At 40.1% G+C, this 26405-nt stretch overlaps 1 protein-coding gene across 1 annotated transcript in view; it reads right to left on the reverse strand.

Moving 5' to 3' along the window:
• Positions 1-2331: 2331 nt before the first annotated feature.
• Positions 2332-26405, reverse strand: part of rnmt (RNA (guanine-7-) methyltransferase) — a 32082-nt gene continuing 8008 nt past the window's right edge. The window contains exons 3-10 of the mRNA XM_067978142.1: positions 25211-25336; positions 22007-22122; positions 20950-21131; positions 15163-15327; positions 14163-14280; positions 8096-8197; positions 6418-6451; positions 2332-3613 (exon numbers count right to left, since the gene is read on the reverse strand). Of these exons, the coding sequence (XP_067834243.1) occupies positions 3576-3613; positions 6418-6451; positions 8096-8197; positions 14163-14280; positions 15163-15327; positions 20950-21131; positions 22007-22122; positions 25211-25336 (881 nt within the window). The 3' untranslated portion in view covers positions 2332-3575. The remainder of the gene's footprint in view (positions 3614-6417; positions 6452-8095; positions 8198-14162; positions 14281-15162; positions 15328-20949; positions 21132-22006; positions 22123-25210; positions 25337-26405) is intronic.

The raw sequence follows: 26405 nt of genomic DNA on the forward strand, positions 1-26405 counted from the left end.
AGTTGGGTCAAATGGCCTGCATCTGTGGCTCTAATTTCGATGTAGGTAGGCAGTCTTGGTGATGGAGTGGATATATGGTCGGAAGCTCATAACAGGTTCAAATAGGACACCACAGTTGTGATCGGTCTCGTTAAGCCTCAGGCATTGGCCAAAGGAGTTTCTTTGAAAGCTACGGATAACTGGCTCATATAAATAATCTCCCAATCAACAACAACTTTCATTTATATAGCACCTTTAACATAGTAAAAATACACCTAGGCGCTTCACAGGAGTGATATCAGACAAAATTTGAGACAGGCGGCCAAACACTTGATCAAAGAGGTAGGTTTTAAAGAGGACAGAGAAGTGGGGAGATTTAGGAATTCCAGAGCTCAAGACCCTGGCAGCTGAAGGCACGGCCGCCAATGGTGGAGCAATTAAAATCGGGATGAGCAATAGGCCAGAATTGGAAGAGCGCAGGGGGTGGGAGGGGTAGGGCTTGGGATAAGAAGGGGCGAGGCCATGGAGGGGTTTGAACACAAGGATGAGAATTTTAAAAATCGAGGCGTTCCCAGACCGGTAGTCAATGCAGGTCAGTGAGCACAGGGGCAATGGGCGAACGGGACCTGGTGCGAGTTAGGATACGGACAGCAGAATTTTGGATGAGCTCAACTTTACGGACGGTAAAAGGTGGGAGGCCGGACGGCCAGGAGGAACAGTCGAGCCTAGAGGTAACAAAGGCATTCAGCAGCAGATGAGCTGAGGCAGAGGCGGTCTATATTAGAGGTGAAAGCAGGCGGTCTTGGTGATGGAGAGGAAATCCTGCCAAAGCTCTATTCCACCGCCCCACGTCAGCCGACGCGAGAGCCTATTGCATTGGACAGCAGACCACACGTCACCTAGAAACTGGATCAGGTTACGGCTCAGCAGGAACAGCCCAACTGCAGTCTGCTCAACCTGCCCATGTGCAAAGCAACAACCAGGAAAGGCCAGGATCAACCTCTCACCAACCAATATTTTCACTATAATTGCAGTTTTGGATTGATGGTAGAAATCGATATTGCAATTCTGCCAATTTAAGCACTACACTCTTTCTTTAAGAACTCTACAGCATGGAACTGTAGAAAGCTAGAAATATATAAATGAGGTGAATTGTTGTAAAATAAAAATCATCCATGCCTAATTTCAATTGAATAGAATAATAAGCAATTAGTACTCTCGACCAAAGTGCAGATTTTGTTGGAATATTACAACACCCAGTGTCCAAGTTTGACCTCATTATGGGTTGTGAATTTATTCACCCTCAATTTAGAGTTTGAATCTGAAAAGATTCTTTCAGGATCTCTTCTGGTGATGTGATTAAGTTCCCCAATGCCAACAGAGAATGTACAGAACAGAAGCAGGCCATTCAGCCCAACTAGTCCATGCCGGTGTTTATGCTCCACACGAGCCTCCCGCTTCAACTAATCCTATCAGCATAAACTTCTATTGCTATATCCCCCATGTTTATCTAGCTTCCCCTTAAATGCAGCAATGTATTCATCTCAACTACTCCTTGTGGTAGCGAGATCCACATTCTAACCGCTCTCTGGGTAAAGAGGTTTCTCCTGAATTCCCTGGCATCGCACGTTCTTCACATGTCAGATAAAAACATTCTTAGACAAAATTGCTCCAGGTTCAGTCAACAGGACATTGGAGGTTAACTAGATTCAGAAGATTCTTGAGGATTAGAAGATGCCAAACATAATTCCATTATTTTTTTTAAAATGACCCGATGGCTCAGCACTTTCTCCCCCCACCCCCCCCCCCCCCCCCCCCAAGTAACTGATCCAAACAGACCAAGAACTAGATTCAATCCCAGTATGGGCGAGTAAGCTGATCTATCACAGAAGCAACATGTGCGCCACAGTTCACCCCAGCTCCGTGGATTTGCATGAAACAAAATGCTCCTGATTATCATCAAGTGAAGTCTTCTGGTAGTGCACATGTATAGATTTTGGAGTGACGACAGGACGAGGATCCTTGCATTTAAACAGCCCGCCAACATTCACCATCAAGGCTCAGAATGAATAATGGCCATTTGGATGGGGTACCCGTTGGCAAATGTACCCCCACAAGGAAACAACAATTTCAGGAGGCAAGAGAAAATCGATTAAAAAAAGTCAAAGCTAACTTCTTCTGGAAAATATATATCCATCACCTTAATATCAATTTGTAGCAAAAATTTTCCAAAATGTCTTTGATGTATTCTCTCACTAAATTCGCCAAAGATCGTGGTCAACACTTAAACAGGAGGTACTGGATATTTTTTTTAAAAAAGATATTACTACCTTTGCGGTTGTACAAGGAATATGCAGTGGACATTTTTATTTAGTTTTTAAAAAAAGGATTCAACAAGGATCCACATTAAAGATGTGATGGCACAGTTTTAAAAAATGGGAGGGGGGGAGCAAAATACTGTATAGAAAACAGGGTAGTCATAAATAAGTATTCAAAGTGGAAACTGACGAGTGAGGTACAGCAGAGGACAGTCCTGGGACCCCTTATTTGTTTATTTTGAACGAAGGTATCAAAAACAAGATCTCCTAGTCTGCAGATGATACTAAAATTGGAAGCAAAGCAGCTAATGAGAAATGAACCAAATTCAGGAGGATTTGCCTCCTTTATGAAATTCGGCCAGTAAATAATGAGGTGATATTATTGCTACATAGGGCACTGGCGAGATCCCATTTGGAGTACACTGTGCATTACTGGTCACAAGGGATGTTATGATCCTTGAAAAGGTACAGTGTAAGTTTTGAGGAAAGGGTTAAAGAAGTTGGACTTGTTCTTGCTGGGGGAAAAAAAAGATAGGAGGTGACCCAATTGAAGTTATGAAAGCGACTGATAAAGCTGATCCAGATAAATTGTGCACACGGACAAAAAAGTTTAAACGCTGGGAAAGTAGCAGTAAATAGGAGATTGCGGCGAAGCTATTTCACAAAAACATAATTGATTAAGTTACTAGGGAAGATGATTGTAGTAAATAATTCAAAAGCTGGCCAGATTCTGTTTCTTCAGAAAACACACAAACTTGAAGCTTTGGTTCTACCCCAGTGTGTTCAGAAACAAATTACAGGTATTGAGATTATCAACAAAACCGCTTTGTTTTTTTTTAAATCAATTTTTTTTATATAATATATTTAACAACCAATCCAACTTTCTAACATCATTATTTCTGGAACTTAGTCATCCTAAAAAGAAAAAAGTAAGACGTTCCGTATCCAAAAAATGTTTTTAAAAAAGAAAAATATATACTTGCAACTAAAAACACAAGCAAGTATTGTACAAAGAAAATTTTTTAAAAAACACATTCCAGCAAGACATCACTTCTTGCGCATCTAACAACTCAGAACACTGGTCCAGCGAGTAATTCAACTTCAATCCACAATCATCTAAAATATCTTCCAGGCCTAGTTGGCATAAATGCCAGTCTTAAAATACTGTATTTCAAAGCAGTCTTCAAAAGGGTTAATTTGTCACTAAGTCCTTTCTAGCTCTGGAGTTTCATATCTTCAGGTGCCAAAAGAAGTTCCCGAAGAGAAATGGAGGTTTGCTTATGGCAGCTTTTCAAATGCAAAAACTAAGTATATGCCTGGGAAGAAAATATACAAAAAGGATGGTTACTGTGGTTCCAATGTCAATGCACATTTTCAGATACAATGAAATGCCATACATAGCGATTGATTTCCATATTTTCACAAATCACTTACTTTATTATTGTTATTCAAACTTTAGTGGCAGTTCATGACAAAATATCTGAACCACGGTAAAGGTGGGGGGGGGTTTAAGAGTGTGAGATCAACAAGAAAGGAGAGCATGATGTGCAGATCTGGTCAGCAGCAGCTTAAAACATTTTACTCGATTAGTAACTTATTGATCTTCCACAAGTGGCCATTGAGGCACAGCCAATCGAAGCTTTTAAGACAGAGCTAGGTAAAACAGTGACTTTTTTCCCCTCCCATAAAGTACGAGGAAAGAGCAAGAAAGTGGGATTAGAGCTTGCTACTGATTAGCTTCACAATGAAGCTATTCAGTTAGCCAAATGTGTATTTCTGTCTAACCTCTTTCCCCACACCTCGACTCGAGGGTCGGTGTGTGGAGAAAGAGGAAGAAGAGACACACAACGACTGCATTTTGGAAACAAAGCCATAAAAATATTGTAAACAATTTTACAACACCAAGTTATAGTCCAGCAATTTTATTTTAAATTCACAAGCTTTCGGAGATTTTCTCCTTCCTCAGGCAAATGTTTCAAGATCTCCTTGAAGCCTACGCATTTATACATATTGAACAATACATGGTGTTTACAGACTGCCCCTGCAACTGCCCGTTGCCAAGGCAATCACCGTGTTCAGACAGAGAGGTGTTACCTGCAGAACCCCCGAATACACATTCAACAAAAAAACAAACAGGGAAAAAAAAGAGAAAAAAAACACAGAGAGAGGCAGAAACATCCGGAAGGCAGAGTACCCTTTGTCGTCCAAACATCCAACAGAGTACCCTTTGTCGTCCAGTACTTCCCCGGAGCGGAGAAACTACGCCATGTTCTCCGCAGCCTTCAACGTGTCATCAATGAGGACAAACACCTCGCTATGGCCATCCCCACACCTCCACTACTCGCCTTTAAACAGCCACCCAACCTCAAACAGACCATCGTTCGCAGCAAACTACCTAGCTTTCAAGAGAACAGCGTCCACGACGCCACACAACCCTGCCACGGTAACCTCTGCAAGACATGCCAGATCATCGACACAGATACCACCATCACACGAGATGACACCACCCACCAGGTGCATGGTTCATACTCCTGTGACTCAGCCAACGTTGTCTACCTCATACGTTGCAGGAAAGGATGCCCCAGAGCATGGTACATTGGCGAGACCATGCAGACGCTGCGACAACGGATGAACGGACACCGCGCAACAATCGCCAAACAGGAGGGTTCCCTCCCAGTCGGGGAACACTTCAGCAGTCATGGACATTCATCCACCGACCTTCGGGTAAGCGTACTCCAAGGCGGCCTTCGAGACACACGACAACGCAAAATCGTCGAGCAGAAATTGATAGCCAAGTTCCGCACCCATGAGGACGGCCTCAACCGGGATCTTGGGTTCATGTCACGCTACACGTTACCCCACCAGCGAACAAATGTTATCTGTTTTTAATATAATGGGTCATTTGCTGGCTCTCTCTGCCTTCCGGATGTTTCTGCCTCTCTCTGTGTTTTTTTTCTCTGTTTTTTTTCCCTGTTTGTTTTTTTGTTGAATGTGTATTCGGGGGTTCTGCAGGTAACACCTCTCTGTCTGAACACGGTGATTGCCTTGGCAACGGGCAGTTGCAGGGGCAGTCTGTAAACACCATGTATTGTTCAATATGTATAAATGCGTAGGCTTCAAGGAGATCTTGAAACATTTGCCTGAGGAAGGAGAAAATCTCCGAAAGCTTGTGAATTTAAAATAAAATTGCTGGACTATAACTTGGTGTTGTAAAATTGTTTACAATTGTCAACCCCAGTCCATCACCGGCATCTCCACATCATAAAAATATTGAAAAGCTCTGAAAGCACTGCACAGAATATATCGAAGTGCAAAAATACACTCCTTGTGTGAGGCAGAGCAGCTTTCTGTTCTTGCATGTGCATTGTACCGTCACCATCTATTGGCAGCAGTAGCAAACTACAAGGGTTTTACTGTAATTTTATTCACACAAACAGATTAAAAAACAGAATTACTAATCACAAGTCCATTATAGTGATTTCCTAAATTTAAGGATCAACAAAATGTTCAGTCTATAATTTATCTATTTTGGTTAAACATAAACTCAGTTAGATGATGACAAATCAACAATTTCCTTTTATAACAAAAATTATAAAAAAGGTTTTAATATACAGAAGGTCAACAGTGTTACATAGAATCATACAGCACAGAAGGAGGCTATTCAGCCCATCGTGCTTGTGCCAGCTTAATGGTAGAGCTATCCTATTAGTCCTACTCCCCTGCTCTTTCCCCATAGCCCTGTAATTTTTTTCCCTTTCAAGTATTTATCCAATTCCCCTTTGAAAGTCACTGCTGAACTGCCTCTACCACCCTTTCAGGCAGTGCATTCCAAATCATAACTCTGCATAATTTTTTTTCCCTCATGTCGCCTCTGGTCCTTTTGCCAATCACCTTAAATCTGTGTCCTCTGGTTGTCGACCCTCCTGCCACTCTCCTTAGTTACTCTATCAAAACCATTCACGATTCTGAACACCTGTTACAAGATCATTCTCTTTACTGCCAAGTATTTGTGGAGGAGGAATATAATATCAACACTGATCAGGCCTCATTTACCTCCATATGTTGAAGAAAAGGTCATTTACAATTTGATAAGAGTTCTGTTTTAAATAGTTATACTTACTTGTAGCCTCCCATTCAGATTTGCTTAATGTTCCCTGTAAAAGAAATGTCACAAGAAGACTATTTTTTGTAGTAACTTATAAACTGTCAAATTAAAAATTCATAAATGCAAAGTCCAGTAATTGTTGAATACCATCCCTCAACATTTCAAAAAAAAAAGGTAAATTTTCTGCTTCCCACAGGTTTAAATATAAATGCATTTCTTTGCAGGTAATTTCAACAACTTTTTAAAAAAAATATAAAATGGCTATTAACTCTAAAGTAATGCAACACTTTCACAGGACTCATTTTGACTGTTACTGCACAACATAACTAAATTTCAAGATGCTGGTGTCACTCTGATCTAGAGTCAAATTTCAGTGAGAAGGGGAGGCAGAAGTTAAACTAACTATCCCAGCATTTAAACACATTCAGCATGTGGAATGACCTTAAGAAGTCTGAATGGCAAAAGCACCTTGTCCCAAACTATTAGTACACAAAACAAGTCACCACACACAACTGTGGCAATTCTCCATGGCACTTTACATAATTGGTTAGGTTGCCATTCATACAATGGATCTGAAATCTTAGCTAATGTCTTACATTAAATAAGCTTGCAGACCCAATAGATCATTCATCACTTGTGTATGATGTCAGTTCCAGTTACGTTAGTGTCTTGCCACGCTAGGCTCTTGGTACCTTCAAAAAGTTACTACGCTATGCTACAAAAATCACCAGGCAATTTCATTTAGTCAAAACTATGGCAGATGGATTTCAATGCAGGTAAGTGTGAGGTCATCCATTTTGGACCAAAAAAGGATAGATCAGAGTATTTTTTCTTAAAATGGTGAAAAGCTAGGAATAGTGGAGGTCCAAAGAGATTTATGGGTCCATGTACACAGATCAATAAAATGTAGTGGTCAGGTACAAAAAACAATCAAAAGGGCTAACGGTCTGCTAGCTTTTATATCCAGAAGGCTAGAATATAAAGGGGAGGAAGTATATGAAAATATATAGGCAAGGGCTTGACAGGATAGATGCTGAAAGGCTGTTTCCCCTGGCTGGAGAGTCTAGAACTAGAGGTCATAGTCTCAGAATAAGGAATTGGCCATTTAGGACAGAGATAAGGAAAAATTTCTTCACTCAGAGGGCTGTGAATCTTTGGAATTCTCTCCCCAGAGGGCTGTGGATGCTCAGTCGGTGAGTATATTCAAGACTGAGATCGATAGATTTTTGGACACTAAGGGATATGGGGTTAGGGCATGAAAGTGGAGTTGAGGTCGAAGATCAGCCACGATCTTATTGAATGACAGAACAGGCGTGAGGGGCTGAATGGCCTACTCCTGTTCCTATTTGATAGAAGTGCTATATTTGACCCAACACTTTTTTGTTTAATTCTTAGTGTGCCTTTACTCCTCCAGATCTGCTCTACCTCTTGGGATGGCCAACAAGTTAATTTGCCGGCAAACTTTCCTGTTGATATCTTATTACACATTATAGATTGACCTAGTTACATTTAGGATAGCTCTGTCACTCTCCATTACTTGGGCTTTGACTGACAGGAAAAAAAATGGGTCTCTGGAAAAATGCAAGTGACTTTGCAGCACAAAGGAAAGACTGGGTCAATTAACTAGAACTCATTAAAGTAGCAACATGTTCATTTAATTGCTCAAGATAAAAATAAGAAAATTCAAATTTACAAGTGGCGCTCTTGCTTGTGGATTCTTCAGGTAATCTTCCGCATGTTCATAATCGTCTTTATTAGAACCAAGAGTATCGCTATTCTCTGGAATGGGATATTGCTGCAAAATACACAAAAAAATATTACAAGGTTGCTTAAATAATAATGAAAAAGTTTTAACATATAATATTACAATTTAAACACACAGGATCCAGGAGAATTGGACTACCAGGTTGAAAATCTACTCTAATGGCCATTGCATTCAGGCTTCCTCCTGACAAGATTTTTTTTTAAAATAAACAATTTAAAAGCTGGGTTCAGAAAACAAACATTAGTGAACCCAGTGTGACTTTTTAAACTGCTCAGCACTGATAGAAAGTTTCCTCACTTTCTAATCGGTGCACATCTCATATCACTAACCTTTTAAACATTGCTTCAAACACAACATGCAGCTTACAAGCAAGACCTAGCAACTGATTTAATTTCCATCAAGAAGAGAAAAGTTGAGTGCTTTTTCTTAATCTTCAACATTACAAATGAGCAACAAGACCATACTACTGACTGGACATATAATTGAAGTAAAAACAGAAAATGCTGAGGCAGCATCTGTGGAGAAAGAAACAAGAGTTAACATTTCAGGTCGAAGACCTTTCGTCAGAACTGGAAGATGTTAAAAGAGTTAAAGTTTTTGAGCAAGTACAGAGCCAGGGAAGGGGGGAGGGGGGAGGAAAGAACAAAAGGGATGATCTGTGATAGGGTAGAGGGCATGAGTGATTAAATGACAAAAGGGATGATGGTGTACAGCAAGGAAGGTGGTAATGGGACAGGTTAAGAAACAAAAGATTGATCAGAAGTAGCTGTAAATGGCAGCAGCAGAACCATTACCAGCACTAGCTGACCGAAAAAAACGGAAGCAGTGGTTATGATCTGAAGTTATTGAAATCAATGTTGAGTCCAGAAGGTTGTAAAGTTTACAACCACTTTAAACACTTCCCTTTTGTTCTTTCCTCCCCTCCCTCCCCCCAGCTCTGTACTTGCTTAAAAATTGTTAACTAACATCTTCCAGTTCTGACGAGAGGTCTTCGACTTGAAACGTTAACTCTGTCTCTTTCTCCACAGATGCTGCCTGACTTGCTAAGCTTCTCCAGCATTTTCTGTTTTTATTTCAGATTTCCAGCATCCGCAGTATTTTGTTTTTGATATAATTGAGGAGTCTATACCAACCTACATAAACTGTTACATACGAATTAAGAGCAGGAGTAGGCCATTCGGCCCCTCGAGCCTGCTCTGCCATTTGATAAGATCATGGCTGATCTGATTGTGACCTCAACCCTACTTTTCCGTCTACCTACTATAACCTTTGACTCCCTTGTTAATCAGGAATCTATTAACTCAGCCTTAAAAATATTCAATGACCCTGCCTCCACCACTCTCTGGGGAAGGGAGTTCCACAGACTCACGACCCTCTGAGAAAAAAATCCTCCTCATCTCCTTCTTAAATGGGAGACCCCTTATTTTTAAACTGTGGCCCCCTAGTTCTAGTCTCTCCCACAAGAGGAAACATCCTGTCAGCATCTACCCCTTCTGGTCCCCTCAGGTTCTTATATGTTTCTTATTACAGAGTAAAACATCACATACACCATACTTGGGAGAGGTGCAAAAGTACAGGACTACAATGGATAGTGTGGTGGGAGAAAATAAAAAAGGGGAAAAATACTAGAAACCATCTAAAGAGGACAGTCCATCTAGTTCAGTCATCAAAAATTAAGTATATTTTACATGCACCAACTGTTTGTATTCCTCTACAAACTGGGCTTTGCAGCCCTCAAAACTGTGTTACATAGGAACTGGAGTGGGCCATTCAGCCCCTCAAGCCTGTTGAAGATGCTGCTACATCAAAACTGTAACATCCCACAAGGGGAGTTATGAAACTCAGCCACGCATTTATAAAGAGGTTCCAGAACACTCACATTTCCCCACTGGGAGTGGTGGTGGGAAAGGAAAAAAAGAGATAAGAAATTACCCTCGACCTCTCACTCCTAGAATCACTGGCAGATGCCTGGAAACAGGTTGTCCACTTGGATTCTACCAGGGATGGATAGAGGAAAGGGGAGATCCCGAAGAAAAGAAAAAGCTGAAAATTAAACATAAGCAGTCTCGCCCTCAAAAATTAGTACTCAATTTATAGCATTCATAAAGTGAATGTTCACAAATGGAACTCCAGCCCTATATCCACAGAAAAGCAAAAGCTGGAGAAGATTTTTGAACTTTGCAGTAGATACACAAACTGTTTTCAATGAAAATCTAAAAAGGTCTACAAGGCATAAGAAACCCCATCAAAAAACTTAATCAACTGAAATAAATTCACTTCTTTATACAACAAATGAACAGAGGTTCACAAACTAAAATACCTAATGACTTTTACAGCTAAACATCAAAATATGAAGTGCAAATATCAGTACTAAAATATAACACACGCAACACACGTTTGATAAAGTTCTGGTTTCTGCCAAATTGAGACTGTTTTGTCATTTAAAGCTTTCTGTATTAACTCATCGTATCCCCCAAACAAGCAGTGAAAATTAAACCTTTAATTCACCACAGATGCTGGAAAAAATTCTCCAATTTCAACCACTCCCAAACACTTATGCTGAATGCTTTGATGCGCCACAAACTTAATATTGGATATATTTACCGTTAATAATAGAACTAAGAGTTCTATATACAAATGCATGGAGTATAAGGAATAAATTAAATGAACTACAGGTTCAAATTCAAATTGGAGGGTATGACATGATAGCTATTACTGAGACTTGGCTGCAGGATGGTCAGGATTGGGAACTAATTATACCAGGTTATAAGGTCAACAGGAGAGATAGGGAAAATGGAAGAGGGGGAGGAGTAGCCTTAATGATTAGAGATGAAATCACTTCAATGATAAAGGGGGATATAACGAGAGGTAAGCAGCCAACAGAGACCTTATGGGTTGAATTGAGAAATAGGAAAGGATCCAAGACTATAGTGGGAGTTGTATATAGGAGCCCTGGCAGCAGCTCTGAAGTGCTAGACTGTATAAAAGCAGAGATTAGACAAGCGTGTAAGAAAGGCATAGTGGTCTTAATGGGGGACTTTAACCTTCACATAGATTGGGAAAAGCAGACTAGCAACTGTCAGAAAGGTAGTGAATTTCTTGTGTCCGGGATAGTTTTCTACAGCAGTATGTCCTAGAGGCAACAAGGGGGCAAGCCATACTATATTTAGTAATGAGTAATGAACCAGATTTAGTTAACGGCTTAACTGTGCGTGAACATCTATCCAATAGTGATCATAACATGATCGAGTTCAATGTAGTGTTTGAAAGGGAAAAAAGTGAATCAGCTGATCAGATTCTAGACTTGGGCAAGGCCGACTTCAATGGGATGATGTGGAGATGCCGGTGATGGACTGGGGTTGACAAATCAATGGGATGAGACAGAGACTGTCCACAGTAAACTGGGCAAATCTGTTAATGGGTAAAACGACTGATGATCAGTGGGAAATGTTTAAAGAAACATTTAACGTGATACAGAATCGGTGTATACCCCTGAAGGACAAGAACTCTACTTGCCAAAAAAAGCAGCCATGGACAACTAAAGAGGTAAGGGACAGTAAAGGGCATAAGGAAAGGGCATACAAAAAGGCAAAAAATGGCACAGATCATGGCGAATGGGAAAGATACAAAGAGCAACAAAGGGTCACAAAACAGATAGTAAGGGCTACAAAAAGAGAGCATGAAAAGAAATTCGCAAGGGATATCAAAACCAATACGAAGAACTTTTATAGTTATATTAGGATAAAGAGGGTGGTCAGGAGCAGTGTTGGCCCCTTAAAAACTGAAAGTGGGGATATTGTCATTGACAATGGGGAAATGGCGGACATGTTGAACAATTACTTTGCATCAGTATTTACAGTCGAAAAAGAGGACAGCATGCCGGAAATCCCAAGAAAACTTATATTGGATCGGGGACAGGGACTCGATAAAATTAACATAAGTAAAGCAACAGTAATGAAGAAAATAATAGCACTAAAGAGTGACAAATCCCCAGGACCAGATGATTTCCATCCCAGGGTTTTAAAGGAAGTGGGTGAGCACATTGCAGATGCCCTAACTATAATCTTTCAAAGTTCTATAGATTCAGGAACTGTCCCTCTAGATTGGAAAATTGCACATATCACTCCGCTTTTTAAGAAAGGAGAGAGAGGGAAACCGGGGAATTATAGACCAGTTAGCCTAAAATCTGTTGTGGGGAAATTGCTGGAGTCTATAATTACGGATTGGGTGACTGAACACCTCGAGAATTTTCAGTTAATCAGAGAGAGCCGGCATGGATTTGTGAATGGTAGGTCGTGCCTGACAAACCTGATTGAATTTTTTGAAGAGGTGACTAAAGTAGTGGGCAGGGGAATGTCAATGGATGTTATTTATATCGACTTCCAGAAGGCATTTGATAAGGTCCCACATAAGAGACTGTTTGCTAAGATAGAAGCCCATGGAATCGAGGAAAAAAATACAGACTTGGTTAGGAAGTTGGCTGAGCGAAAGGCGACAGAGAGTAGGGATAATGGGAAGGTACTCATATTGGCAGGATGTGACGCGTGGAGTCCCGCAGGGATCTGTCTTGGGGCCTCAATTATTCACAATATTTATTAACGACTTAGATGAAGGCATAGAAAGTCTCATATCTAAGTTTGCCGATGACACAAAGATTGGTGGCATTGTAAGCAGTGTGGATGAAAACATAAAATTACAAAGCGATATTGATAGATTAGGTGAATGGGCAAAACTGTGGCAAATGGAATTCAATGTAGACAAATATGAGGTCATCCACTTTGGATCAAAAAAGGATAGAACAGGGTACTTTCTAAATGGTTAGAAGTTAAAAACAGTGGATGTCCAAAGGGACTTAGGGGTTCAGGTACATAGATCATTGAAGTGTCATGAACAGGTGCAGAAAATAATCAAGAAGGCTAATGGAATGCTGGCCTTTATATCCAGAGGACTAGAGTACAAGGGGGCAGAAGTTAAGCTGCAGCTATACAAAACCCTGGTTAGACCGCACCTGGAGTACTGAGAGCAGTTCTGGGCACCGCACCTTCGGAAGGACATATTGGCCTTGGAGGGAGTGCAGCGTAGGTTTACTAAAATGATACCTGGACTTCAAGGGTTAAGTTACAAGGAGAGATTACACAAATTGGGGTTGTGTTCTCTAGAGTTTAGAAGGTTAAGGGGTGATCTGATCGAAGTTTATAAGATATTAAGGGGAACGGATAGGGTGGATAGAGAGAAACTACTTCTGCTAGTTGGGGATTTTAGGAGTAGGGGGCACAGTCTAAAAATTAGAGCCAAACCTTTCAGGAGCGAGATTAGAAAACATTTCTACACACAAAGGGTGGTAGAAGTTTGGAACTCTCTTCCGCAAACGGCAATTGATACTAGCTCAATTGCTAAATTTAAATCTGAGATAGATAGCTTTTTGACAACCAAAGGTATTAAGGGATATGGGCCAAAGGCAGGTTTATGGAGCTAGATCACAGATCAGCCATGATCTTATCAAATGGCGGAGCAGGCACGAGGGGCTGAATGGCCTACTCCTGTTCCTATGTCAGTGTCACAAAGGCAACAATGCTCATCCAGGGCGATATGGCCAATTCACATGTGCACAAGAAACAGGAGTAAGCCATTCAGCCCCTCGAGCCTGTTCCGCCGTTCAATTAGATTATGGCTGATCTGTATCGTAACTCCATCTCCCCGCCTTGGTTCCGTAACCCTTAATACCCTTGCCTAACAAAAAATCTATCAATCTTGATTTTGTGTAATTAATTTCAAAACTAAGTACAATGGAACAAAACCTCCTCCAGATCAAAAGGAACAACGCTGCTTATTAAAGATCAAGGAAACTATTTGTTGTGACTTATCTTTGAAGCAAATGAAATAGGCAATTTAAACTTTTGCCACATAGACTTATCTGGACAACTTTACTAAAATAGTTCCAGCACTGTACTAATCACTGTAGCCATTATCTTCGTTAGTGACCGTTTCACATTACCTCTAATGACCTCATCTTTTTCAACAGCAGTTTATGTTCCAAATTCTGGACTTTGTCTTTGAAAAATTCTGCAAAAGTCTTTTTCAAGACTAGCTTCATCTTGTACTTTTTAGCCATCCTAGAAGGACAAAGAATAGTTATATAGACTCTTACAGCATTACACTGAACGCCATACTAGGAGAAATTATCTTAAAAAAAGGAGCTGACAAACTGGCTGAGAGAGCAGGCAATAATGCATGGTACAGGCCTAATTCCCACAATGAGCTCAACTGTTACAGCTCAGTTACCTCACCGTTTAATCTGATTTACGAATACATTGAAATGTTCACTTCTGTATGTTTGTTGCTGGAATGGATGACTGTGAGCCACTACAATTCTCTTTTTCACATCTTTAATCCAGCCTGAAACAAGTTGGAACATTATAACCCCATTATAGTTCCTAATGTTCAAACAATTTCTTCAAAAGAACAGCTCTGCTAAATTTTAAAAATTTAAGTCGTTTGCATAAAATGAAAATAATCCACTGTTGGCCCAGCAGAGCAGGAATTTCCTTGGACCTCGTGGTCTAAGGATTAAAGCTTACTATTTGTGATTGTCCACTTTCAAATGAAATGTTTTACTGATATGGCTCACATAATAAAAAAAATTATAATTAAAACACTATGGGTGAAACATCAGCTAGCTTAAGATCAAATTCTACCAATTAAGACAATATAAATGCCTAAAGCTTCTACTTAATTTTTTGGAGATATTAATTTTAGGGTATTTTTGGGCACCAGGTTGTTCTTCGAGCCGGCGCGGACACGATGGTCTAAATGGTCCTCTTTTGTGCTGTATCTTTTCTATGGTTCTATGGTATTGTGGTACCTATACCTCCTTGAACTATTTGTATCTAAATTTCCAAAGCATTAAATCCAGTGAGCTAACATTGGTAGGCTAGGGTTACTAATTTTGAATTGGAATTGCTTTATTAACATTACAATCTAATCAGAGAACTTACTCTTCAAACAGTGGGAAATAAACAAGGAATTCTGGGACATTAACTACTCCTTCCAAGTTAAAGTCATACTGGCAGCCAAACAGTGGGTATTCACCCTTCTTTTGAAAAGTTACGCTGTACAAGTCGTTCCCGAAGAAGTTGTTTTCTGATGCTTCCAGGCGTTTTCTAAGAGGAAAAAAAGAAAATGATGTAATGCTGATGCATGACCACAAACTGTCATTTAAAAAACAGCATGCGAATAATGATTATAAAATGGCCAGATCCTCTTAAACTGGACAACGTACCTGGTCTACACAACTTGCATCTTAAAAGGAGATTGGGACTGATGCAATAACGCTTTGACTGAAATGTTAAATTTGCTAAATTCAGGATTGGTAAGTAGCTAACATAACTCCAAGGATCAAGAATCATAGTTGGAAACTAGAAACAGCTGTTGCCGGAGGGAATTTTGAGCAATCAAATGGGAAAGCAGTTGGAAAAGTATGATGTGTAAGGAAAGGGTGCTCGTGTCTAAGTTGCTGGAGAATCATTTTTATAAATGAGGCAGAAAAAGGAGAATTTTTTTTCTTTAAAAACACTGCGAGTTGTTATGATCTAGAATGCATTGCCCGAAAGGGGGATAGAAGCAGATTCAATAATAACTTTCAAAAAGGAATTGGATAAATACTTGATGGGGAAAAATTAGCAGGACTGTGGGGAAAGGGCGGGGGTGGGTCTAATTGTATAGCTTTTTCAAGGAGCCAGCACACTCACGATGGACCAAATGGCCTCCTTCTGTGCTGTGTTATTCATGATAACATCACCAACATGATGAACAGGACAATTCAGTTCCTATCCACTCAAAGCTAACAACAAGATTCCATGTCAGCAATTAATGGGCAAGGTAGGGAATTCAGGATTAAGAGATAAAATGTGGTGCTTGGCATAAAACTGACTTAAGGTGCACGTAGAAACCAACGACATAGGTAGAACTAAGAACGAGGCTCTGCTGAGACAGTTTGAGGAGCTAGGGTCTAAATTAATAAGCAGAACCTCAAAAGGTAATAATCTCTGGATTACTACCTGAGCGATGTGCAAATTGGCATAGGTTCAAAAAGATCAGAGAGTTAAATGCATGGCTCAAAGAGTGGTGTGGGAGGAAAGGGTTTTGATTCATGGGGCACTGACACCAGTACTGGGGAAAGAGGGAGCTGTTCCGCGGGATGGGCTCCACTTAAACCTGGCTGGGACCAGCGTCCTGGCGAATCAAATAACTAGGGCTGTAGATAGGGCTTTAAAATAAAAAGGGGGAAATTTAGAAATCTAAGGAGAAAAGTTAAGACAATAGAACAGTGCAGTGACTTGGGTAAAGATAAGCAGAGAGTGGCAGGAAGAGACAGAGTTTATCTATAATAGTGCAACAAGTAAAGTCAAAGGAGGAAAAAATGGTAAAAAAAAGTCAAAATGAAAGGCTCTTTATCTGAATGCACACAGCATTCGTAACAAGACAGATGAATTAATTGCACAAATAGAGATAAATGGGTTTGACCTAATAGCCATTACAGAGACATGGTTGCAAAATGACCAATGTTGGGAACTAAATATTCCAGGGTACATGACACTTAGAAAAGACAAGGAGAATGGAAAAGGAGGGGTTATCCTAATAATGAAGGATGACATTAATAAGCAGAATCTCAGAAGGTAATAATAGAAAGGATCTTGGCCCGGAAGATCAGGAAGTAGAATCAGTATGGGTGGAAATTAGAAAAAACAAGGGGCAGAAAACACTGGTGGGAGTAGTTTATAGTAGCAATACCATCAGAGAGAGTATTATCATGAAATAATGGGAGCTTGTAACAAAGGAAATGCAGACATCATGGGGGATTTTAATCTGCATATAGATGGGGCAAATGAAATTGGCAAAGGTAGTTTGGAAGATGAGTTCATGGAATGTATTCGAGATGGTGTCCTAGAGCAATACGTCATAGAACCAACCAGAGAACAGGCTATTTTAGATCCTGTATTATGTAATGAGACAGGGTTAATTAGTAACCTCAACAGTAAAATAACCTCTGGGGAAGAGTGATCATAATATAATGAATTTCACATTGAGTTTGAAAGTAATGTAAAGTCAGAAACTAGAGTCTTAAACTTAAATAAAGCCAATTACATTGGTATGAGGCGCGATTTGTCAGAGGTAGATTGGGAAATTAAATTAAAGGGTTTGACAGTTGAAAAGCAATGGCAACCATTTAAAGAAATATTTCAATATTCTCAACAAATATACATTTCATTGAGAAATAAAAACTCCACGGGAAAAGTGATCCACCCGTGGCTAACTAAAGAAGTTAAGAAGAATATTAGATTGAAAGAGGCCTATAATGTTGCCAAGAAGAGTAATAAGCTTGGAAATTGGGAGAGTTTTAGAAACCAACAAAGGACAACCAAAAAATTGATTAAGGGAGAAAATTGAATATGAAAGTAAACCAGCAAGAAATATAAAAACAGACTAAGAGCTTCTACAAGTATGTAAAAAGGAAGTGAGAGAGTAGCAAAAGTAAACATTGGTCCCTTAGAGACAGAGACAGGAGAAATTATAATGGGGAAATCAGGAAATGGCAGATGAGTTAAACAACTATTTTGTATCTGTCTTCACAGTAGAAGACACAAAAAGCATACCAAAAAGAGTGGGGAACCAAAGGGTAAATGAGTGAGGAATGTAAAACAATTAATATCACTAGAGAAAAAGTACTAGACAAACTAATGGCCGACAAATCCCCTGGATCTGATGGCCTACATCCGAGGGTTCTAAAAGAGGTGGCTGCAGAGATTGTGGATACATTGGTTACGATCTTCCAAAATTGTCTAGATTCTGGAACGGTCCCAGTGGACTGTAAGGTAGTAAATGTTACCCCACTATTCAAGAAGGGAGGGAGGGAGAGAAAACAGGGAACTACAGACCAGTTGGCCTGACATCGGTTGTCGGGAACATGCTGGAATCCATTATTAAGGAAGATGTAACAGGGCACTTAGAAAATCATAATGTGATTAGGCAGAGTCAACATGGTTTTATGAAAAACGAAAGTGTTTAACAAGCCTATTAGAGTTTTCTGAGGATGTTTCTAGCAGGGTAGACGAAGGGGAACCAGTGGATGTAGTATATTTGGAGAAGATGCCACAAAAAGATAGCTACACAAGGTAAGGGCTCATGGGGTTGGGGGTAATATAGTAGAATGGATAGAGGATTGGTTAAAGGACAGAAAACAGAGAGTAGGGATAAAATGGTCATTTTCAAATAAGCAGGCTGTAACTAGCGGAGTGCCGCAAGGATCGGTGCTTGGGCCCCAGCTATTTACAATCTATATTAATGGCTCAGATGAAGGGACCGAATGTAATGTATCCAAGTTTGCTGACAATACAAAAGGTAGGTGGGAAAGTAAGCTGTGAGGAGGAACAAAGAGTCTGCAACGGGATATAGACAGGTTAAGTGAGTGGGCAAGAAGAGTATAATGTGGGGAAATGAGATTATTAGGAAGAATAGAAAAGCAGAATATTTTTTAAATGGTGAGAAACTATTAAATGTTCGTGTTGAGAGAAATTTGGGTGTCCTTGTACACGAAACACAAAGTGAGTATGCAGGTACAGTAGGCAATTAGGAAAGCAAATGGCATGGTGGCCTTTATTGCAAGGGGGTTGGAGTACAAGAGTAAGGAAGTCTTACTACCATTGTACAGGGCTTCAGTGAGACCTCACCAGGAGTACTGCGTACAGTTTTGGTCTCCTTATTTAAGGAAAGGTATACTTGCCTTGGAAGCAGAGCAATGAAAGTTCATTAGATTAATTCCTGGGATGAGAGGGTTGTCCTATGAAGAGAGGTTGAGTAGAATGGGCCGATACTCTCGAGTTTAGAAGAATGAGAGGTAATCTAATTGAAACATAAGATTCTGAGGGGGCTTGACAGGGTAGATGCCAAGAGATTGTTTCTCCTGGCTGGAGAGTCTAGAACTATGGGGCATAGTCGCAGGATAAGGGGTCAGCCATTCAAGACTGAGATGAGGAGGAATTTCTTCACACAGAGGGTTGTGAATCTTTGGAATTCTCGACCCACAGGACTGTGGATGCTGAGTCATTGAATATATTCAAGGCTGAGATAGATAGATTTTGAGACTCTAGGGGAATCAAGGGATATGGGGATCGAGTGAGAAAGTGGAGTTGAGGTCAAAGATCAGCCATGATCTTATTGAATGGTGGAGCAGGCTCAAGGGGCCATACGGCCTATTCCTGCTTCTATTTTTTACGTTCTTAGGAATACGGAGGTAGAACATAAATGGGAACTTTTCAGGCTGGCAACAGTTACAAGTAGGCTCCATTGGGGTCAGTCTTGGGACCACAGCTACTTTTAAAAATACAGCACCAACTTGGAAGGGGTATCATAAGCAAGATCTCAAAATTTGCAGATACATAAATAGGAAGGAAGGCCAATAACGATAAGCCAAATTCAGCAAGATTAAGATTTTGCAAGTAACTTAGCAAATAGGTGGCAGATGCAATTAAATGTGTAAAATACACATTTTTATAATTCATTCACAGGATGTGGACATCACTGGCAAGGCTGGCATTCATTGCCCATTCCCTAGTTGACCTTGAGAAAATGGTGGTCGACCTTCTTCTTGAACGGCAGTGAAGGTGCTCCCACAATGCTGTTAAGTAGGGAATTTCAGGATTTTGACCAACCAACGATGAAGGAACAATAATATGTCCGAGTCAGGATGGTGTGCGACTTGGAGGGGAACTTAGAGGTGATGGTGCTCCCATGCACCTGCTGCCCCAGTCCTTCTAGGTGGTGGAGGTCACTGGTTTGGGAGGTGCTGAAGAAACTTTGGCAAGTTGCTGCAGTGCATCCTGTAGACAGTACACACTGCAGCTAAGGTATGCTGGTGAAGGGAGTGGATGCGTAAGGTGCCAATCAAGCTGACTGCTTTATTCTGGATGTTGCGAGATCCTGGAGTGCTGCTGCAGCTGCATGCATCCAGGCAAGTGGAGTGTGTTCCATCACACACCAGTAGGTGATGGAGAGGCTTTGAGCAGTCAGGTGAGCCACTCGCCGCAGAATACCCAGCCTCTAATATGGGAACTAGGAATCAAAAGGGCGAATTCAGTACGTAGAATCAGGAAGGTATCCGAGGATTACAGTTGGTAAATCAATCAACCCATCAGAACAGTGCTTGGCTGCAGCGTAGAAGACAAACAAGGTACTGAGCGTTATATTAGCAGAGGAATCAAGTACAAGTTAAAAGACATTGCATTATTATTGTACAAGAAACTGGTCACACTCCACCTGGAGTGTTCAGATCACCTAATCTATGGAAAGATATTATGACAGGAGGAGGGTACAGAGGTGTGCAACAAAAGATTCCATGATAGGAAAGGGCAAGGTAGTTGAGCTTGTTGTCTTTGGAAAAGAAGTAACTTCGAGGTGGTATAATTGAAGTTTTTACAGTTGTTAAGGAAACTATTCAAAAAAAAATTGTTCACCACAGTGAAATATTGAAATACCAACAGACACAAGGGGAAGCAAGGCGTAACTTCTTCACCCAAAAAGGTACAGCTGTGGAATAAGTTACCAGGGAAGGCCATTGATGCATGTTGCATAAATAGGTTAGACACACAATTGAATGCATTTCTGGAAGTTTGGGTCTAATGTAGGGCTTCATCATTAATTCTTTTTGCCATCACTGTCCTCCCACACACATGTTACAATATTTGGCAAGGACAAAATGGTTTACACCAAGATAAATTCAGACTCACACAAGTTCAAAAGCATTTGGTGTAGTGCCAATGAAGTACCCTCCAGGGCGCAAGCTATCACAGGCATTCTTCAGCATGGTGTCTGCCTGTTCCAACGTCTCAAAGGAATAGTGGTAGACAAACTGACAGCTGCAGATATCAAAGATAACGTCAGGATCCTTGTATTTCTTAGTCAGTAACTCCTAAAATAAAAAGTACAGCAAAAGCATTTACATTAAACATACATCTAAACTGGTGATTAATTCAGTGTTTCAGCCTGGTGAGCTAGCTCATCCTCCCCACCCAGATGTAGTCTCCCTCAATCTCTAGGTGAGGAAGGTGATGCTGTAACTTAACATCCTTAGGTGAAAGCTAAATGTGTTCAAAAACACAGATTATTCACATTTGAGTTAATGACTGTCAGCTAAGTAAATTTGTATAAAGTAAAATTGAGATTCTGACAAACTTCAGTACTGCAGAGATCTTTTGGAACCATAGGAGACAGAGCTTTATAGCACAGGAGCTTGCCATTCAGCTCATCGTGTTTACACCAGCTCTTTGCAAGAGGAATCCAAAACTACTCCCATTGCCCTGCCTGCTCTGCCTTGCATCTTTCTCCTGTCACTATAAAACAGCACATGATCCAAATTCTCATTTTAATTCAAAGTTGTTTTAATACAAATCATCTGCTAATCCAATTTTTAAAGGACTGAATTCCAAATTTAGCTTAATTCAAGTTATTAGATGAAGCACTAAAAGCAAGTGTGAATCAGATGCAGACTATATAAATTGGAAAAGTATAAAAGTACAAAAAAACAAGAAGAGTTATGGGTCAGCAGTAACCTGATTAAGAAAAACAAAAGGATTATCTAAACTAAACTTTTGATTCTTCTAGATATAATGAACATTATTGAGTCATTACTGTGAAATAAAGAGGACAATTTTTGTAGCAACATTACACTGAAGTGTTTTGAAACATCTACATTTATTAAGATTTCCATTAGATGTAAAAATGTTTTATGGCTGATTATAGAACTGAAACACCTCAAGAGATATTTCTAAACTTTAAGCATTTTACCTTGGTGCCGTCTGCTGTTACGAACTCTGCAGCAAAAAGACGTTCATTAGAAGAACATCTGCTTCTCATGTCATCATATCGCTGAATGCACTGCTCCACAGAAACATCAGCAATATCTGTTGGAGGGGGAATGGTGAAAAAGAATTTAAACGATTATCACCCTCATGAATTGAGCATAAGGATACAATTTTTAATGAATTTTGTACTTCATTATCATATGACACCTCCAAATCCCTTAGTAAATTCCGTGCCAGAGACAGCATCTCTCTGGGACAATAGACCAATGCCCCATCCAGACTGAAATGGCAATGGACAAACCATAAACTTAATTTAGGATAAGAAAGACCAAACACAAAATATTGAGGCAATATTGAACACAAAAAGGATGCCTCCTTTGCAAGACTCTCTGAAAATCTTATTTAACAATTTAAATGCTAAAATAGATACCTCGAGGTTCAGAAAGATAAAGCAAGCTTCACTTCACCAAGAGGTTAATGAATGGAAGAAGAAATGTATTGAATGGAGTGGTCAGAATTGAAGGGGCTAAAAAAAAATTACGAGGGAAATGAATGAAAGTGGAAAGTCATTATTCAGTAATCAAATAAATGGAACTGTATGCTAATTTGACTCCAATGGAAGTCATTTAAAGCTGATAAATATTGATGACTTGGCTTATCACAAATAGCAAAAAAAATAATTTTAGGTCTTTACAACAATTTTTTTTTTTTAAAAAAGGATTAACAATGGTAAATTTAAATTACCAGAGATAGAATTTCCACATTATTCAAGTCTTCAAACTAAGTAATATTTTAATTAAATTTATTAAAAATCTTTAACATCAATTCATGCTCCAACTCAAAGATAAAAGGAAAGCACACGATCCAAATACTTTGCAAACTGCTCGGTTCCGGACCAATTTCCAAAACTGAGTAAGTTTCTTCTTCTTCATGCAATGGGTGGTAGAAGTGTGGAACTCCCACAAAAAGCAGTAGATGTGATGGATTTTTGCTAGCCAAGGAACATAGAAACAGGGAGTAGGCCATTCAGCCCCTCGTGCCTGCTCCGCCATTTGATAAGATCATGGCTGATCTGTGATCTAACTCCATATACCTGCCTTTGGCCCATATCCCTTAATACCTTTGGTTGCCAAAAAGCTATCTATCTCAGATTTAAATTTAGCAATTGAGCTAGTATCAATTGCCGTTTGCAGAAGAGAGTTCCAAACTTCTACCACCCTTTGTGTGTAGAAATATTTTCTAATCTCGCTCCTGAAAGGTCTGGCTCTAATTTTTAGACTGTGCCCCCTACTCCTAAAATCCCCAACCAGTGGAAATAGTTTCTCTCTATCCACCCTATCTGTTCCCCTTAATATCTTATAAACTTCGATCAGATCACCCCTTAACCTTCTAAACTCTAGAGAATACAACCCCAATTTGTGTAATCTCTCCTCGTAACTTAACCCTTGAAGTCCGGGTATCATTCTAGTAAACCTACGCCGCACTCCCTCCAAGGCCAATATGTCCTTCCGAAGGTGCGGTGCCATGCCCAGAACTGCTCACAGTACTCCAGGTGCGGTCTAACCAGGGTTTTGTATAGCTGCAGCATAACTTCTGCCCCCTTGTACTCTAGTCCTCTGGATATAAAGGCCAACATTCCATTTGCCTTCTTGATTATTTTCTGCACCTGTTCATGACACTTCAATGATCTATGTACCTGAACCCCTAAGTCCCTTTGGACATCCACTGTTTTTAAACTTTTTACCATTTAGAAAGTACCCTGTTCTATCCTTTTTTGATCCAAAGTGGATGACCTCACATTTGTCTACATTGAATTCCATTTGCCACAGTTTTGCCCATTCACCTAATCTATCAATATCGCTTTGTAATTTTATGTTTTCATCCACACTGCTTACAATGCCACCAATCTTTGTGTCATCAGCAAACTTAGATATGAGACTTTCTATGCCTTCATCTAAGTCGTTAATAAATATTGTGAATAATTGAGGCCCCAAGACAGATCCCTGCGGGACTCCACTAGTCACATCCTGCCAATGTGAGTACCTTCCCATTATCCCTACTCTCTGTCACCTTTCGCTCAGCCAACTTCCTAACCAAGTCCGTACTTTTCCCTCGATTCCATGGGCTTCTATCTTAGCTTAACAGTCTCTTATGTGGGATCTTATCAAATGCCTTCTGGAAGTCCATAGAAATAACATCCATTGACATTCCCCTGTCCACTACTTTAGTCACCTCTTCAAAAAATTCAATCAGGTTTGTCAGGCACGACCTACCTTTCACAAATCCATGCTGGCTCTCTGATTAACTGAAAATTCTCGAGGTGTTCAGTCACCCAATCCGTAATTATAGACTCCAGCAATTTCCCCACAACAGATGTTAGGCTAACTGGTCTATAATTCCCCGGTTTCCATCTCTCTCCTTTCTTAAAAAGCAGAGTGACATGTGCAATTTTCCAACCTAGAGGGACAGTTCCTGAATCTATAGAACTTTGAAAGATTATAGTTCGAGCATCCGCAATGTGCTCACCCACTTCCTTTAAAACCCTGGGATGGAAATCATCTGGTCCTGGGGATTTGTCACTCTTTAGTGCTATTATTTTCTTCATTACTGTTGCTTTACTTATGTTAATTTTATCGAGTCCCTGTCCCCGATTCAAGATAAGTTTTTTGGGGATTTCTAGCATGCTATCCTCTTTTTCGACTGTAAATACTGACGCAAAGTAATTGTTCAACATGTCCGCCATTTCCCCATTGTCAATGACAATATCCCCACTTTCAGTTTTTAAGGGGCCAACACTGCTCCTGACCACCCTCTTTTTCCTAATATAACTATAAAAGTTCTTCGTATTGGTTTTGATATCCCTTGCGAGTTTCTTTTCATACTCTCTTTTTGTAGCCCTTACTATCTGTTTTGTGACCCTTTGTTGCTCTTTTTATCTTTCCCATTCGCCAGGATCTGTGCCCTTTCCTTATGTCTTATACTGTCCCTTACCTCTTTAGTTGTCCATGGCTGTTTTTTTTGGCAAGTAGAGTTCTTGCCCCTCAGGGGTATTAAGGGATATGGAGCCAAGGCGGATAAATGGAGTTAGGATAGAGATCAGCCACGATCTCATTGAATGGTGGAACAGGCTTGAGGGGCTGAATGGCCAATTCCTATGTTCTCTTGCCTCTCCCCCATAATTACTTACCAACACAAACCAGCTTGTTAATTTGTCCTCTTTTCCACTTCAGCAAATCACCACCTTTCCCACATCCTAGGTCCAAGACAGAGATGGCATGCCTATTCTTCTGCTTCACCTTTTCGAGATACTCTCCTGCAATAAAAAGCAAGATGTTTGCAATTTACTTCAAAATTCCTTGAATTACATTGCCTGCATTTTATTAACCAAGTTTTTACCTGCAGACCGAAGTGGCCTGTAATAGGCTGTGAAATTGTAGCAGAAAATGCTGGGCATGCTCAGCAGGAAGTCAGGTTTACATTTGATCTACAACTTGGAATCTAGTTCTGAGGAATCGTCACATCCAAGTTATAAACCTCCTTCTCTTTCAGATACTCTCCTTCCTATTGCACATATTAATTTCAGATTTCTAAAATTTGCAGTCTTTATATTGTGTAATATGACAATGAATTTTACACATATAATTGTATAGCCTGACTATTTTAGATTAATACAGACCACTCAAACTTGCAGCAATTATACTGCAATCATTAAATCTTCAGTGAAACAATAAATTCCCTTCCAATACTACCCCCATACCCGAGGAACAAAATCGTCCTTATTTCCACAGTGCACGATTGGGGAAGAAATATATGATGGATACACGTAATTGCTTGGAAATCACTATCAGTTGAGGCAAATAGCGTAGATGGATTTAAGGGGAAGCTAGATAAGTACACGAGGGAGGAAAGAATAGAAGGTTATGCTGATAAGGTTACATGAAGAGGGGTGGGAGGAGGCTCGTGTGGAGCATGAACACCGGCATAGACCAGTTAGATCAAATGGCCTGTTTTTGTGCTGTACATTTTATGTAATTTCTGCATTCAGGTGACAGGAATCAACTGGTTGAGCTTTATTCATGATTTAGGGTGTCTTCTGAACTCTGCCTGGTAATCACTGAGGTACACATGTCAATTTGAATATAAATAACCTGGCCAATTTTAGGGTTTCCATTATTGCATGTAAAAATACAAGTACGATTGCCCATCATTTGAACGCATTCTTCTGAATCGCAGATTTGGCAGTCTATTCCAACATTCTCAGCCTATGCTTTTTTAAGCGCCCTGCAGATTATTTACACATCAACAGGAATTTCAAATCCTGTGGTGGACATAAAAGATCCCATGGCACTATTTCGAAGAGCAGGCTAGTTCTCCTCGGTGTA

The sequence above is a fragment of the Heptranchias perlo genome, chromosome 3 (assembly GCF_035084215.1).
Source record: "Heptranchias perlo isolate sHepPer1 chromosome 3, sHepPer1.hap1, whole genome shotgun sequence".
In the NCBI taxonomy this organism is placed as follows: Eukaryota; Metazoa; Chordata; class Chondrichthyes; order Hexanchiformes; family Hexanchidae; genus Heptranchias; species Heptranchias perlo.